This window comes from Schistocerca cancellata, chromosome 9 (genome assembly GCF_023864275.1).
Source record: "Schistocerca cancellata isolate TAMUIC-IGC-003103 chromosome 9, iqSchCanc2.1, whole genome shotgun sequence".
Classification (NCBI taxonomy): Eukaryota; Metazoa; Arthropoda; class Insecta; order Orthoptera; family Acrididae; genus Schistocerca; species Schistocerca cancellata.
In genome coordinates, this window is record NC_064634.1 from 39,391,213 (window position 1) to 39,406,183 (window position 14,971).

The 14,971-nt window shown below is 44.0% G+C and overlaps 1 protein-coding gene across 1 annotated transcript; it reads right to left on the reverse strand.

Annotated features, from left to right (window-relative positions):
• Nucleotides 1-1,500: 1,500 nt before the first annotated feature.
• Nucleotides 1,501-9,942, reverse strand: LOC126100772 (uncharacterized). Its single transcript, XM_049911391.1, has 2 exons — nucleotides 9,643-9,942; nucleotides 1,501-1,940 (listed from the first exon to the last, which is right to left on the reverse strand). Exons 1-2 carry the CDS (start codon nucleotides 9,940-9,942, stop codon nucleotides 1,611-1,613), a joined length of 630 nt encoding a protein of 209 aa, XP_049767348.1. The 3' UTR covers nucleotides 1,501-1,610.
• Nucleotides 9,943-14,971: the final 5,029 nt, after the last annotated feature.

Consider the following 14,971-nt stretch of genomic DNA (forward strand, 5'->3'; position numbering starts at 1 on the left):
CTTAAAACTTGGTTGGAAGCTAGGGGTATCAGAGACGACACCTCATAGCTTGCGTTACTGAAAAGTCACTTCGTGAGTTAAGGGTTAAGGATATCACACAACCATTTCCGTTGTATTAGATGGAAGCACAGAGGGTAAAAATTGTAGGGGAAGACAGAGATTAGAGTACATACCACAAATAACTAGCATTTGTAGACTTAGAGAAAGCTTTTGGCAATGTTGACTGGAATACTCTCTTTCAAATTCTAAAGGTGGCTGGGGTAAAATACAGGGAGCGAAAGGCTATTTACAATTTGTACAGAAACCAGATGGCAGTTATAAGAGTCGAGGGACATCAAAGGGAAGCTGTGGTTGGGAAGGGAGTAAGACAGGGTTGTAGCCTCTCCCCGATGTTATTCAATCTGTATATTGAGCAAGCAGTAAAGGAAACAAAAGAAAAAGTAGGAGTAGGTATTAAAATCCATGGAGAAGAAATAAAAACTTTGAGGTTCGCCGATGACATTGTAATTCTGTCAGAGACCGCAAAGGACTTGGAAGAGCAGTTGAACGGAATGGATGGTGTCTTGAAGGGAGGATATAAGATGAACATCAACAAAAGCAAAACGAGGATAATGGAATGTAGTCGAATTAAGTCGGGTGAAGCTGAGGGAATTATATTAGGAAATGAGACACTTACAGTAGTAAAGGAGTTTTGCTATTTGGGGAGCAAAATAACTGATGATGGTCGAAGTAGAGAGGATATAAAATGTAGACTGGCAATGGCAAGTAAAACGTTTCTGAAGAAGAGAAATTTGTTAACATCGGGTATAGATTTAAGTGTCAGGAAGTCATTTCTGAAAGTATTTGTATGGAGTGTAGCCATGTATGGAAGTGAAACATGGATGGTAAATAGTTTGGACAAGAAGAGAATAGAAGCTTTCGAAATGTGGTGGTACAGAAGAATGCTGAAGATTAGATGGGTAGATCACATAACTAATGAGGAAGTATTGAATAGGATTGGGGAGAAGAGAAGTTTGTGGCACAACTTGACCAGAAGAAGGGATCGGTTGGTAGGACATGTTATGAGGCATCAAGGGATCACCAATTTAGTATTGGAGGGCAGCGTGGAGGGTAAAAATCGTAGGGGGAGACCAAGAGAAGAATACACTAAGCAGATTCAGAAGGATGTAGGTTGCAGTAGGTACTGGGAGATGAAGAAGCTTGCACGGGATAGAGTAGCATGGAGAGCTGCATCAAACCAGTCTCAGGACTGAAGACCACAACAACAACAACCACAAATAATTTAGGATTGTTTGAAAGTCCTACTGTGAGACAAAGAGGCTGGGACATGAAATGAATTTGTGTGGAGAGGGTAGTGCCATATTAAGTCAGTTACGAAACTGACGACCCAAACATAAATCCGGCATATAATTACTGTTACAGTGTAAAAACAAAACTTAATTCAGAATGTACAATTAAGTGTGACACATGGGGAAAAAGACGTGAATACAAAATAATTCATTATAGTGACACTGAGAAAAGATTTATTCACCAAATTTGGACATACACAGTCATTCATAGATCAGCGAAAGACGTCGTGAAATTGTTCAGGTAATCTGTGAACTGGAAGCTTAGGCGGTGGGATAGTAAGGGTAGGACCCTCCTACAGTGGGGGCAGCGTTGGCAGGGTGGACGCCACGAACGATTCCAGAGGAGTAGACACTGGGGACGATCCCCGAGGTGTAGACGTGCGAGCCCACACTGCCTGGGTACACTCCAGGCACGACGCGGCCTCCCACCACCTGTTCTGACTGCACGACAGGCCGTGGCTGCACCAGAGCCTGGTACTGCACCCCAGGTTGGAGTGGTTGGTACTGAGGTTGCTGGTAGATGCTGGAGCCAGCTGGTACTGTGGTCGCCCTGGCGACAGCCACCACTCCCAGGATCACCGCAACAAACATCTGAGAGAGGGACGAGAGACAGCACTTATTAGTCTTTGACAGTTACTGTTCTCAGGTAAGACACACAGCCGTGCTTTTCAACTAAAACTGTACTAACGTTGTTAAGATGTTTACAGAAATATGATTTTATTATTGCTGTTACTGATTCTCCTACACAGGTTTGCAGGATAGCGGTATTAAGGACGATGTCACAAATGATGAACAAGAAAACAATAACTTTAAGTACTCAGGAGGGCAAGAATTATATAAATAGGTTGAGAGAGTACGAGGTGTTACTTCAGTGATTACAAAATCAAGCCAGATTCGCCAAGAACCTGCCTGTGTAAGTCCATTTAACCATGTGATGTCCTACTGATCTATATAAATGACCTGGATGACAATCTGAGCAGTTGTCTTAGGTTGTTCGCAGATGATGCTGTAATTTACCGTCTAGTAAGGTCATCCGAAGACCAGTATCAGTTGCAAAGGGATTTAGAAAAGATTGCTGTATGGTGTGGCAGGTGGCAGTTGACGCTAAATAACGAAAAGTGTGAGGTGATCCATACGAGTTCCAAAATAAATCCGTTGGAATTCGATTACTCGATAAATAGTACAATTCTCAAGCCTGTCAATTCAACTAAGTACCTGGGTGCTAAAATTACGAACAACTTCAGTTGGAAAGAGCACATAGATGATATTGTGGGGAAGGCGAGCCAAAGGTTGCGTTTCATTGGCAGGACACTTAGAAGATGGAACAAGTCCACTAAAGAGACAGCTTACACTACACTCGTTCGTCCTCTGTTACAATATTGCTGCGCGGTGTGGGATCCTTACCAGGTGGGATTGACGGAGGACATCGAAAGGGTGCAAAAAAGCTCAGCTCGTTTTGTATTATCACGTAATAGGGGAGAGAGTGTGGCAGATATGATACGCGAGTTGGGATGGAAGTCATTAAAGCAAAGATTTTCGTCGCAGGGAGATCTATTTACGAAATTTCAATCACCAACTTTCCCTTACGAATGCGAAAATATTTTGTTCAGCCCAACCTACATAGGTAGCAATGATCATCAAAATAAAATACAGGGTGATTCAAAAAGAATACCACAACTTTAGGAATTTAAAACTCAGCAACGACAAAAGGCAGAGCTAAGCACTATCTGTCGGCGAATTAAGGTAGCTATAAAGTTTCATTTAGTTGTACATTTGTTCGCTTGAGGCGCTATTGACTAGGCGTCAGCGTCAGTTGATGCTAAGATGGCGACCGCTCAACAGAAAGCTTTTTGTGTTATTGAGTACGGCAGAAGTGAATCGACTATATGGGGCACTGAGAATCCGCGGGAAACAACTCAGTATGAACGTGACTCGCCTAAGGTGAACGTTTTCTGTGCCATTTCAGCCAATAAAGTTTTTGGTCCCTTTTTCTTCGAAGGTGCTACTGTAACTGGACTACAGTATCTGGAGATGTTAGAGAATTGGCTGTTCCCTCAGCTCGAACAAGAAGCACAACAATTCATATTTCAGCAGGATGGAGCGCCACCACATTGGCACTTATCTGTCCGTAACTACCTGAACGTCAACTACCCGAGGCGATTGATCGGCCGCCAGGCAGCCCGTGACAGAGCACTTCATCACTGGCCTCCAAGAAGCCCTGATCTTACCCCCTGCGAATTTTTCTTATGGGGGTATGTTAAGACTATGGTGTTTCGGCCACCTGTCCCAGCCACCATTGATGATTTGAAACGAGAAACAACAGCAGCTATCCAAACTGTTACGCCTGATATGCTACAGAGAGTGTGGAACGAGTTGGAGTATCGGGTTGATATTGCTCGAGTGTCTGGAGGGGGCCATATTGAACATCTCTGAAATTGTTTTTGAGTGAAAAGAAAACCTTTTTAAATACTCTTTGTAATGATGTATAACAGACGGTTATATTATGTTTCTTTCAATAAATACACATTTTTAAAGTTGTGGTATTCTTTTTGAATCACCCTGTAATTCAATACATGTACTAATTCTGTCTCGAAGGGTGTCATGAACTCGTTGTATCCTCTCCTGAAACAATCTGGTGTACTGTTGTAGCTACTCGTCATTGGGGTCCTGGGTATTGACACTCAGCCTTCATAACTGCAGATCTTGCTGGCCATGGGAGTAGCTCAACATCACGCGTATACTTCAAAGACACATCTGCCGTAGGTGGACGAGCACTGACCTGTTGAAAATAGCACTGCAACGTAATGACGCAGCATGTCCAAGACGTACCGTCTCAGTTGCCTGAATCACAGTTGCCTGAATCACTACAGGCATGATTTGGAGTCATACATGATGCCCTCACTTCCTCACCATGTCATCAGGCCTAACATTGCTGTGCAACTCCTTAACATAGGAAACATCAGACTTCTGTCTAGATCTTGAGACTTCTCTCCAGATCGCTGTCATACTCACTGACGACAGTCGTCCAAGATAGTGCACCATCACGAGTCATCGCTGAAATCTAATACTTCCCGCTTACAGTACCACTCAATATGCAGCATTCTATGTTGCAGCGTCCACAGCAACCTACCCATGAGACGCCCAGCGGCTGCTGTCTCCGACGAATAGTGTGAGATTACACAGAACGTGGCAGGACATCCATTCGTTGTTCTCGGATGGTAGAGGCAGACATGAAGGGGTTACGAAGTTCTTAATACACGACACAATGGTGTTCGTGCGGTAGTCAGACACGGTCTGGTACCTTGAAGACGCGTATGGCTGTTCTCACGATTCCATGCCGACGAACATCAGGTTGCTGTGACATCCGAATGTCCTTCAGTTCCAGATATTACACGATCTGGCCAACCGACCAAACAGACGCCCACAATGAGGTAGTTTTCAAACTCTGTTTGCCTTCGACATATAAGTTTTCTGGATATGGTACAGCGTCATATTGTATAGAACGGCTGCTGGAGAAAACCAACGTTGCATCTTCCTCTTGACCAGTAGACCCAGAACAAGGCCCCTGCAACCGTGGTCGAAAAGTTGGTTTTCTCCAGCAGTGGTTTTATTAAGTGCGACGCGGTACTATACACAGAAAACTATTATGTCTACTGACTCTGGCCGCGGATGCCTACGCAATTACACTACTGGCCATTAAAATTGCTACACCACGAAGATGACGTGCTACAGACACGAAATTTAACCGACAGAAAGAAGATGCTGTGATATGATTAGCTTTTCAGAGCATTCACAGAAGGTTGGTGCCGGTGGCGACACCTACAAAGTGCTGACATGAGGAAAGTTTCCAACCGATTTCTCATACACAAAATAACAGTCGACCGGCGTTGCCTGGTGAAACGTTGTTGTGAAGCCTCGTGTAAGGAGGAGAAATGCGTACCATCACGTTTCCGACTTTGATAAAGGTTGGATTGTAGCCTATCGCTATTGCGCTTTATCGTATCGCGACATTGCTCCTCGCGTTAGTTGAGATCCAATGACTGTTAGCAGAATATGGAATCGGTGGCTTCAGGAGGGTAATACGGAACGCCGTGCTGGATCCCAACGGCCTCGTATCACTAGCAGTCGAGATGACAGGCATCTTATCAGCATAGCTGTAACGGATCGTGAAGCCACGTCTCGATTCCTGAGTCAACAGATGGGGACGTTTGCAAGACAACAACCGTCTGCACGAACAGTACGACGACGTTAGCAGCAGCATGGACTATCAGCTCGGAGACCATGGCTGTGGTACCCTTGACGCTGCATCACAGACAGGAGCGCCTGTCATGGTGTACTCAACGACGAACCTGGGTGCACGAATGGCACAACGTCATTTTTTCGGATGAATCCAGGTTCTGTTCACAGCATCGTGATGGTCGCATCCGTGTTTGGCGATATCAAGGTGAATGCACATTGGAAACGTGTCTTCGTCATTGCCATACTGGCGTATCACCTGGCGTGATGGTATCGGGTCCCATTGGCTACACGTCTCGGTCACCTTTTGTTCGAATTGATGGCACTTTAAACAGTGGACATTACATTTCATATGTGTTACGACCTGTAGCTGTACCCTTCATCCGAACCCTGCGAAACCCTACATTTCAGGAGGATAATGCACGACGGCATGTTGCAGGTCCTGTACGGGCCTTTCTGGATACAGAAAATGTTCGACTGCTGACCTGGTCAGCACATTCTCCAGATCTCTCACCAATTGAAATCGTCTGGAAAATGGTGGCCGAGCAACGGGCTCGTCTCAATACACCAGTCACTACTCTTGATGAACTGTGATATCGTGTTGAAGCTGCATGGGCAGCTGTACCTGCTCTGTTTGTCTCAATGCCCAGGCGTATGAAGGTCGTTATTACGGCCAGAGGTGGTTGTTCTGGATACTGATTTCTCAGGATCTATGCACCCACATTGCGTGAAAATGTAATCACGTGTCAGTTCTAGTGTAATATATTTGTCCAATGAATACCCGTTTATCATCTGCATTTCTTCTTGGTGTAGCAATATTAATGGCGAGTAGTGTATATCTGTCAGTCTTCGCAGTGACTAATCAGAGCCTCACGCTCTTCTCGTCTCTTATACAGCCTTTCATGCTTTGTAACAAGGGTAAACACGAACGTGACTAATGGACTAATCAACTCTGGTGGACTTTCTACCTGTCTCAGGTAACTGCAATCTCATCATTTGCATACCCCCTGTTTACGTGCATTTGTGCATCCCATCAGGTCTTTTGCACGCTTCAATTTCTTATATGGCTGCATATAGCCTTGTAAATATTTGTAGCCTTGTTACAAACAAGCGGCAGGGCGAACAGCTCCTGGTAGCTATAGTAGAAGACCACTCTGTGTCTCACTATCTATAGTGTATGACTGGTGAGTGGAGAACTAGGGTAAGACTTCTTTATCTACATCTACATCTACATACATACTCCGCAATCCACCATACCGTTTGGCGGAGGGTACTTCGTACCACACTAGCATCTTCTCTCCCTGTTCCAATGCAAAACAGAACGAAGGGAAAAATGACTGCCTATATGCCTCTGTACGAGCCCTAAGCTCTCTTATGTTATCTTTGTGGTCTTTCCGCGAAATATAAGTTGGAGGCAGTAAAATTGTACTGCAGTCAGCCTCAAATGCTGGTTCTCTAAATTTCCTCAGTAGGATTTGTCGTTGTTCTTGGTGAGAGGGTTGGAATAGGGTGCACTCAGGTTTGTGGATCCAATTGGGGAGCCACTTGAGTGAAAAGTAGCGGATCCAGCGTCTGGGAAGCTGAAACGACCGGGAGACCAATGTTCTGACCCCATGTACCTTCCATGCCGCATCCCACTGACATCCGTATGATGCCATCGGCAGAGAACGGTTCTGCTTTCGGTTGGAACTGAATGGCCAAAACGGGCAAAGATGTAGCTACTCGAAAATATGTAGCTACTCCAGCTGAAGTTAGTCATTGGAGGAGTAGGCAACGTTTATCGTGGACCATCAGTATTCGTGAATCCAGTAAAACATGTCTTCTGCTAAAACTAACATGAGCTGTTACCTCTTTCATATGATTTTACCAATTAACTGTGTACTTATGTGATTTTAATCTTACAGTGTCTCCTGAGGCCAAATTAAACTCTGGCAGTTGCTAGGCAGTGTGCACGATACCATTTACGATGTGACCAGTTACAAGTAAGGCTTCTGATTATAGGCGAGTTCTGAACATCGTTGGGATAATGATCAATTTTTATATATCTTGAAGCCTTATTTTATTTTACAAAATGGTAAACCAACGAAATGGTAGCTGTGGAGCGCCATGCATCCGATGTCTTCTTGGTATCAGAAGTCAACTGACGCAGTTGAATATTGCTTTCTTCAACACACGAGATCTGTTGGTTTCAGATATCGAGTGGCACAGAAAGAGAAACTCCTCAACGTGTACATCTGAAGCATTGTCTTACTGAACGTGAAATGAGATTCACCGGAAATCCAAAGAGAAAGAAACTTTTGTCATATTGACTTTAAACTCAAACTCAGGTTTTACGAAATTATTTCAAAAATTAGTTTCACGTTTTCGTTTGTATTAAAGTTCATAGCGGCAAATATCGAAAAACGATGCCGTGTAGAACTGAACGGGCAGAAATCAACTAACGTAACTAACCACCAGATAAAGATGAGTTTAAAGATACAGCTCCCTATTGGTTAGTCAGCAGTTGTCAGAAAGAATTTTTTTTATGTATACCGATACGTGCATATGAAACAGTACCGGAACAGTACATTTAGAAAGAGGACGGAAGCTGTCGGAACATGACGTATAGTAGAATTTTGAGGCCTGCATTACTGGAATTCTTAGATAATGAACTGGCTGTACTGAATAGAGGAGGAAAAAATTTGACAAACTGCCTATTGGCTTCTGTCTCGGGTTCTTCGGCCGACGTTCATCTAATGATTTTTCTGACGTTTCGCCAGCACGAGTGGCTGGCATTGTCAAAGCTTCACCCTCCATTGCCGGTGGTGATGGAGGGTGAAGCTTTGACAATGCCAGCCACTCGTGCTGGCGAAACGTCAGAAAAATCATTAGATGAACGTCGGCCGAAGAACCCGAGACAGAAGCCAATAGGCAGTTTGTCAACAAGTGGCCACGAAAGCCTCAACAATTTTGTAGGAAAAAATTTGTAAAGAGAGATGAAGCCTTGAATACACTAAACTATCTGAAATACATGCAGCTCCCTGCAGCTATGCAGAGATGATTCGACTAGTACAGGGCAGACTAGTGTAGATAGGTGGATCAAGCCAGTCTTTGGACTGAAGTGAACAACAGCGACAACAACAATTGTCAGTGCCGGTGAACTGGTTCTATCTGAATACAGAGAAAAAATTGAAAGAGTGGAGCATCTTTATAGTTGGACTCTTTGTCTGTTTGATTTCTGGGAGTCCTAACCAGTCGTCAATATTCGACACAGAAAGGAGAACAACAACAATACGCCTGCGATTAGTACGCAGTATAAGCTACTTATTAATAGTTTTCTTACTCTATAAAACCTTGGTGCAATCGATATGTGGATCTTACAATGCAAGCATCTCGCAATTTTCATTAGTAGAAACATTAACCTTAGTATGAATCAGATTTTCACTCTGCAGCGGAGTGCGCGCTGATATGAAACTTCCTGGCAGATTAAAACTGTGTGCCGGACCGAGACTCGAACTCGAGACTTTTGCCTTTCGCGGGCAAGTGATCTACCATCTGAGCTACCCAAGCACGACTCACGCCCCGTCCTCACGGCTTTACTTCTGCCAGTACCTCGTCTCCTACCTTCCAAACTTTACAGAAGCTGTCCTGCGAACCTTGCAGAACTAGCACTCCTGAAAGAAAGGATATTGCGCAGACATGGCTTAGCCACAGCCTGGGGGATGTTTCCAGAATGAAATTTTCACTCTGCAGCGGAGTGTGCCCTGATATGAAACTTCCTGGCAGATTAAAACTGTGTGCCGGACCGAGACTCGATCTCAGGACCTTTGCCTTTCGCGGGCAAGTGCTCTACCAACTGAGCTACTCAAGCACGACTCACGCCCCGACCTCACAGCTTTACTTCCGCCAGGTCCCGAGTTCGAGTCTCGGTCCGGCACACAGGTTTAATCTGCCATGAATTTTCATTAACCTTAGTAACTGATAGAATCAGCTTGGAGTGATATGTGTATTAGTTAACCTCCTATAGTTCATAGTTCAACAGAAATTTTATTCCGTAAGAAGTGCTGTGCATACTTACGGCCTTCATGATGAGGAGATGTGGAGTTGCGAACACGAGGTCTGCACTGTAGTCTGGTGGGTCGCCGTGTGTGTCTGCCTCTGGAGGCGTCTGCTCTTTTATACTTTCGCTCAAACCGGAGGTAATGCCAAACTGTAGCACCGGCGGCAACGGCCGTTGGTTTGGAGGGGGGCGGCTGTTCAGACAAGTCCTTACCGTAGCGTCGCTGAGATGCGAGTTGCCTCCCGCTGCGCCGCATAAACCAGTCCTGGTGTTACTGGACCAGGACGAACGAGAATGGTAGCAAGTTGACAGCGGCATTATTTAGTGGCGCCAGATGTTCCTTTCTCGCGTGACTATAGGATGGCGCGACTGACAATGGTGGCAAAGCGGGTACCCAATAAGATATCTACTTGCTGTTACTAGAAGAGTCCTTCAAATGAAACACAGAATGACGTCCGAGACTGTGAAAATGCTTTATTGAGAAACTAACATTAAAGCAGGCCCAGTGCAAGGTAAAGGACACGCGAGGGAGCTGTTCAGGCAACAGTCACACCAAGATACAGGTTTTCTGTAAATTTTGTGGTGAATGAGTGAGGTCGATGATGGAGCCGCACTTTCGCTTTTGTAGGAGGCCCAGTGCAAGGAAAGAGATATGCGAGAGAGCTGCCAAATAATCATTCCCACTGCTCGGGCAACAGTCTCGCAAAGATATAAGTTTTCTGTAAATTTTGGGGGCGATTGAGTCAGGTCAATGATGGAGCTGCTCTTTCGCCGCATCACGCAACTTCCGAACGCAAGTTGAGTGCTGACCTTTCGACGACTTTTTTAAAGTTGTAGTTTATTGTGAAAAAAAGAACAGATGTAAGATAATGGGAAACGTTCCGTCGATGTAGCAGACGCAGCTGAAGCTCGACTAGGCGAGATAGCAAAAGCAAATCGGCTTTGTCCTTTCAGAGTGACGCTCCCGATATTCGCCTTAACGAATTTGGAAAAATCACGATACTGGAAAATTACAGTATCCCTACAGTACAAAATGCTTTATGATACTAGTACGGTCCGCTAGTTTGAACAGTACGTCAACTCAAATGAGCATCACTGCAGGGAAGAAGACTTTTATCTCACAACACTATTGAGAAAGTTTAGAGAATCAACATTTGTGTAAGACTGCAGAACGATACTAGTACCAGTAACAAACAGCTCCCTTAAGAACTGTGACATACTGATAAGGGACATCTAGGTTCGTACAGAACCGAACAGTTGATTCTCCCTCGCTCCGTTTACAACTGGGAAGGAAGTAGTACAACGTACCCTCCACCAAGCACTTTATGGTGTCTTGCGGAGTATATATGTGGACGTAGGTGTACGTGATTACTGCTCAAGTTCATGGGACCAGTATCATATCTGATAGAGGGGAAGTTGTGCCATAACCGTATATTTGAGGAGAAAACTAGATGAAAATGACCATTTTCTTTGTTACGCCTTCAAATTAATTTAGGCGGAAGGTAATCTAGGCATAAAGAACATACATGATCTATGAGGACTTATTTCTAATTGTTTAAATTGTATCTAATATAACCTAGCACTACGCAATATACGGTTATACTCCGTGCCTTGTGGTAAAAGCAAGGACTTTGTATGGCACAAACGGGCAGTATCATATTTCCCGTCTGAGGGATGGGATACACCGATACTCATCCAAGTCATCTTCAGTCCACCCTGTACAATCCTCATGGCCCCACATTGCCACTATTTTGCTACTTTACCCAATCACGTGATTTTTCTTGTTGACGAGCAGGTCTCTTTACAAAGAAGACAAGACGTTTCATTCTCATATTAAGGAGAGCTGTTAGCCTCACATATCTTCAGATTCTTCTGACTCTGGGGAGACTCCATGATTACGGCACAGTTTGCTCTTCAGCTGGTTTCAGATGGTCTCTCGTAATGAGGAACTTGCTTTACGTTCTCCGCTGATACAGAAAATGAAGACCGTGTTTGCCCCTCAGTCGATAGACCAGGATGTCGAAAAAACACAGCTGTTGCCTTCTGGGAATCTGTCATCATTCTTTCTTTTGTATCTAATTTTGCAAATTCCTCTTCGCCAAATGCATCTGCATTTAGCGGGAAAGTATCCGTCTTTTTGAACCTAGATAGGTCATTTCGCGTTGTTGCTGCTGTAGTATTTGCAAGTACGCACAAGTGAGCTATTTGGTACTGGGTTTCCACTCTTCATGGATGGCTGTGCAGTCGTGTCTTAATTTCCTAACCGTATGCGGCTCTTAAGGGTCCCATCTCAAATGAAAATATACCTCTTCAATAAGGGATAATGAATCAGATTGTTAGCAACAAAAATAATCTAAAATTTGGCACAAAGTAATTGTAAATTCTATATGTAATTATTAAATTGTAGTTATTAAAACTTGCACACACACGTACAGCACTGTTGAAACCATATACAAGGGTCTTTCAATAAGAAATGTTCCATTTAAAAAAAATGCCATTATTATACATAGACAAACGTCCTAGTTGGTGCTTCTCATCTGATGTTGGTTCCGTGCGCCATCCTGGCAGATGGCAGAGCCGTAGTACAGCACCAAAATAGCGTATACATACGACTCACATTACAAGCAGCGTGCTGTTTTTGAATTCTTGTGTGCAGAAAAATAAACCGTCGTGAACATCCATAAACGTTTGTGTGCATTGTATGGCGACGCTGCAGTTGATAGGAGTACAATTAGGCGGTGGGTAAAGAAAGTTACAGCCTCGGGAAATGCAGAAACAGAGCTCCCTGATCAGCCACGCTCGGGAAGTCCTGTCACAGCCACTGCTCCAGACATGCTGATTCGTGCGGATGCCGTTATTCGTTCCGACCGGCGCATCACAAGTCGACAGTTGGTTCTACAGCTGTCGGTCAGCATTCGAAGTGCGTCCGCAATGATCCAGACTCTCGGACATTCAAAGAGGTGTTCCACGAATGTTCACAGTGGACCACAAGATTCAACAAAAGGCCACATCATCTGAATTGTTGGAGCGTTTTGAGACCGACGAAGAGGAATTTCTATCACTGATCGTTCCGGGGACAAAAGCTGGGTGCACCACTTCGCTCCAGAATCAAAAAGGCAATCCATGGAGTCACATCATCCTCATTCACGACATAAGAGGAAATTCAAGGCAACCCCCTCTGCCGGAAAAGTCATGGCGACAGTCTTCTGGGATTGTGTTGGCGTCATTCCCGTGGATGTCATTCCAAGAGGGTCAACCAGCAATTCAGAGGCGTACGTGAAGACTCTGAATAAACTCAACAACCGTTTCCGACGTGTTCAATCGGACAAGAATCCAGCAGAAATCTTGCTCCAGCACGATAAAGCACGCCCACACACAGGTCTGAGAAGCCGGGAACACATCGTCAAGCTAGGCTCGGAGCCATTGCCTCATCGTCCTATAGTCCAAACCTGGCAACCTTGGACTTCCATGTCTCTGATTCTCTTCGCGGAACACACTTTTGAAGACGAAAAGAGTGTCAGTCACTCAGTGAAAACACGGCTACGCCTACAGGACAAGAGCTATCATTAGCAGGAAATGCATGCTGTTCCACAACGTTGCCGTGCGGCCATAGAATGTGTTGGAGAATAAGTAGAAAAATAGGACATAGACAAGACATATATATTTTCACCAAAGTCTGACTATTAACAGTAAATACGTTCTGAGAAAAAATATGTGGGGCATTATTTATTGAACGACCCTCGTACTTAACGGCACACGCATATGCCACATGTAACGCAGTTTTGGAGTAATGTGAGGTAGTTCCGGTTTTATGGTATTGCTTCTACCCGGTTTTACCCCAAATATACGTTATCTGTAAAATTTCTTCGGATGTAAGAGAGAAGATGAAGAGTCGCTTAAGGTGGCATATGTTCATAAAGCCTGTTAAAACTATTGTTCGTTGTATTGCTGCATAAGTTCCTTATTGGAGGCGAAATATCACAAAGTAAATGTACAGCCACAAACCTCTAAAAAATAAATATTTTGCACAACAATAAGCCTCATGATGGTACTGAAGTTGCCGGCTGTCTTCACGGTCTAACGGTCAAACAACGATGTTACCAGCTCAGAAATATAAGGATTCCCGGTTTCATCTCCGTTCCCCATTATAGTCCAACTTCCCCTACAGGTACATCGAGCTAATTCAGAGAAAGAAATTCTAAATTGTGTCAGACTCGTATGTCTGTGAAGATTCTGTAAGGGAAGTGTAGAAATATTTAAAGTGGTGGAAATACGCCGAACATATGGCGACAGATGTTTATAAAACTTCAAGTAGCTTCTTTCAGATAATGAACTGCGAATATTTTTCAACTTTTTGTAAATACTTCCCACAGCGATACCTTAACTGAAAGGAGGCAAATAATAGTAGGCACAGATGGGTACAAGAAGTAATTCTTTCCAATCTCCGTCCGTGAATGGAACGTGATGCAACCTTAGTACATGGTATAACAAAGAGTAACCCCTGCGGATGTAGATACCAACCGCAGGACTATATATCCGGAAGGTGCATCGGATGAGCTAATATCTTGACAAATAATGTGTGTTGTGCGCTGCATTTGCTGTATGCCGTCTTGCATTATTTTGATACAAAAGCACACTTCGTGACTCTTTACTTGACCGTTCCCTCATAATTACCCTTCGAAGGCACCGCAAAGCAGTGCCGCAGTACCCTTGATTGTGGACCGACGGAAATCCATTCTAACGTGGGTACTGCAGGAAACGTTCAGTTTAGTCTTTACTCTGAAAGAAAATCAGTGGGCCTCTTTGGGCATGAGTGAGGAATGATATCTGCATTCTTGACCTATTCGTATTTTATTGGATGGGGATTGTGACACCATGTCTCATACCAACCACAATTAACCTGGATTACAAGATTTTTTTTTAATATATTTTCTCAGGCACCGCTGAATCACATCAACAGAAAACTGCTACATCATCGAGTGATACTATATCGGACATAAGCATTGCTCAGCCGTAAAGTCACGAACTTAAACATTATTTGGTGTAAAGAAGAAGTCCGTGCAGTTATAGTTTTTCCCCCAACTGTGACCGTTTTCTAGTACAGGATATAGGATAAACCAAGGATAGATAGCCATACGGGAGAGATGAACAACTGCAGTAGTTCCCCAGATACCGGCTTTACAGTGCTGCCAGTCAGTTGATAGTGAGTCTGTGTCGCGAGTGACACGTTCATACTTCCCTTCACTCTTTAGTTCAATAAATGTAAGTCTTATTATTGATTTTAGTTTTTAGTACACCTTAATATTACATATCATGCCAATACTTTTCCATTTTTCTGTAAGTTCGA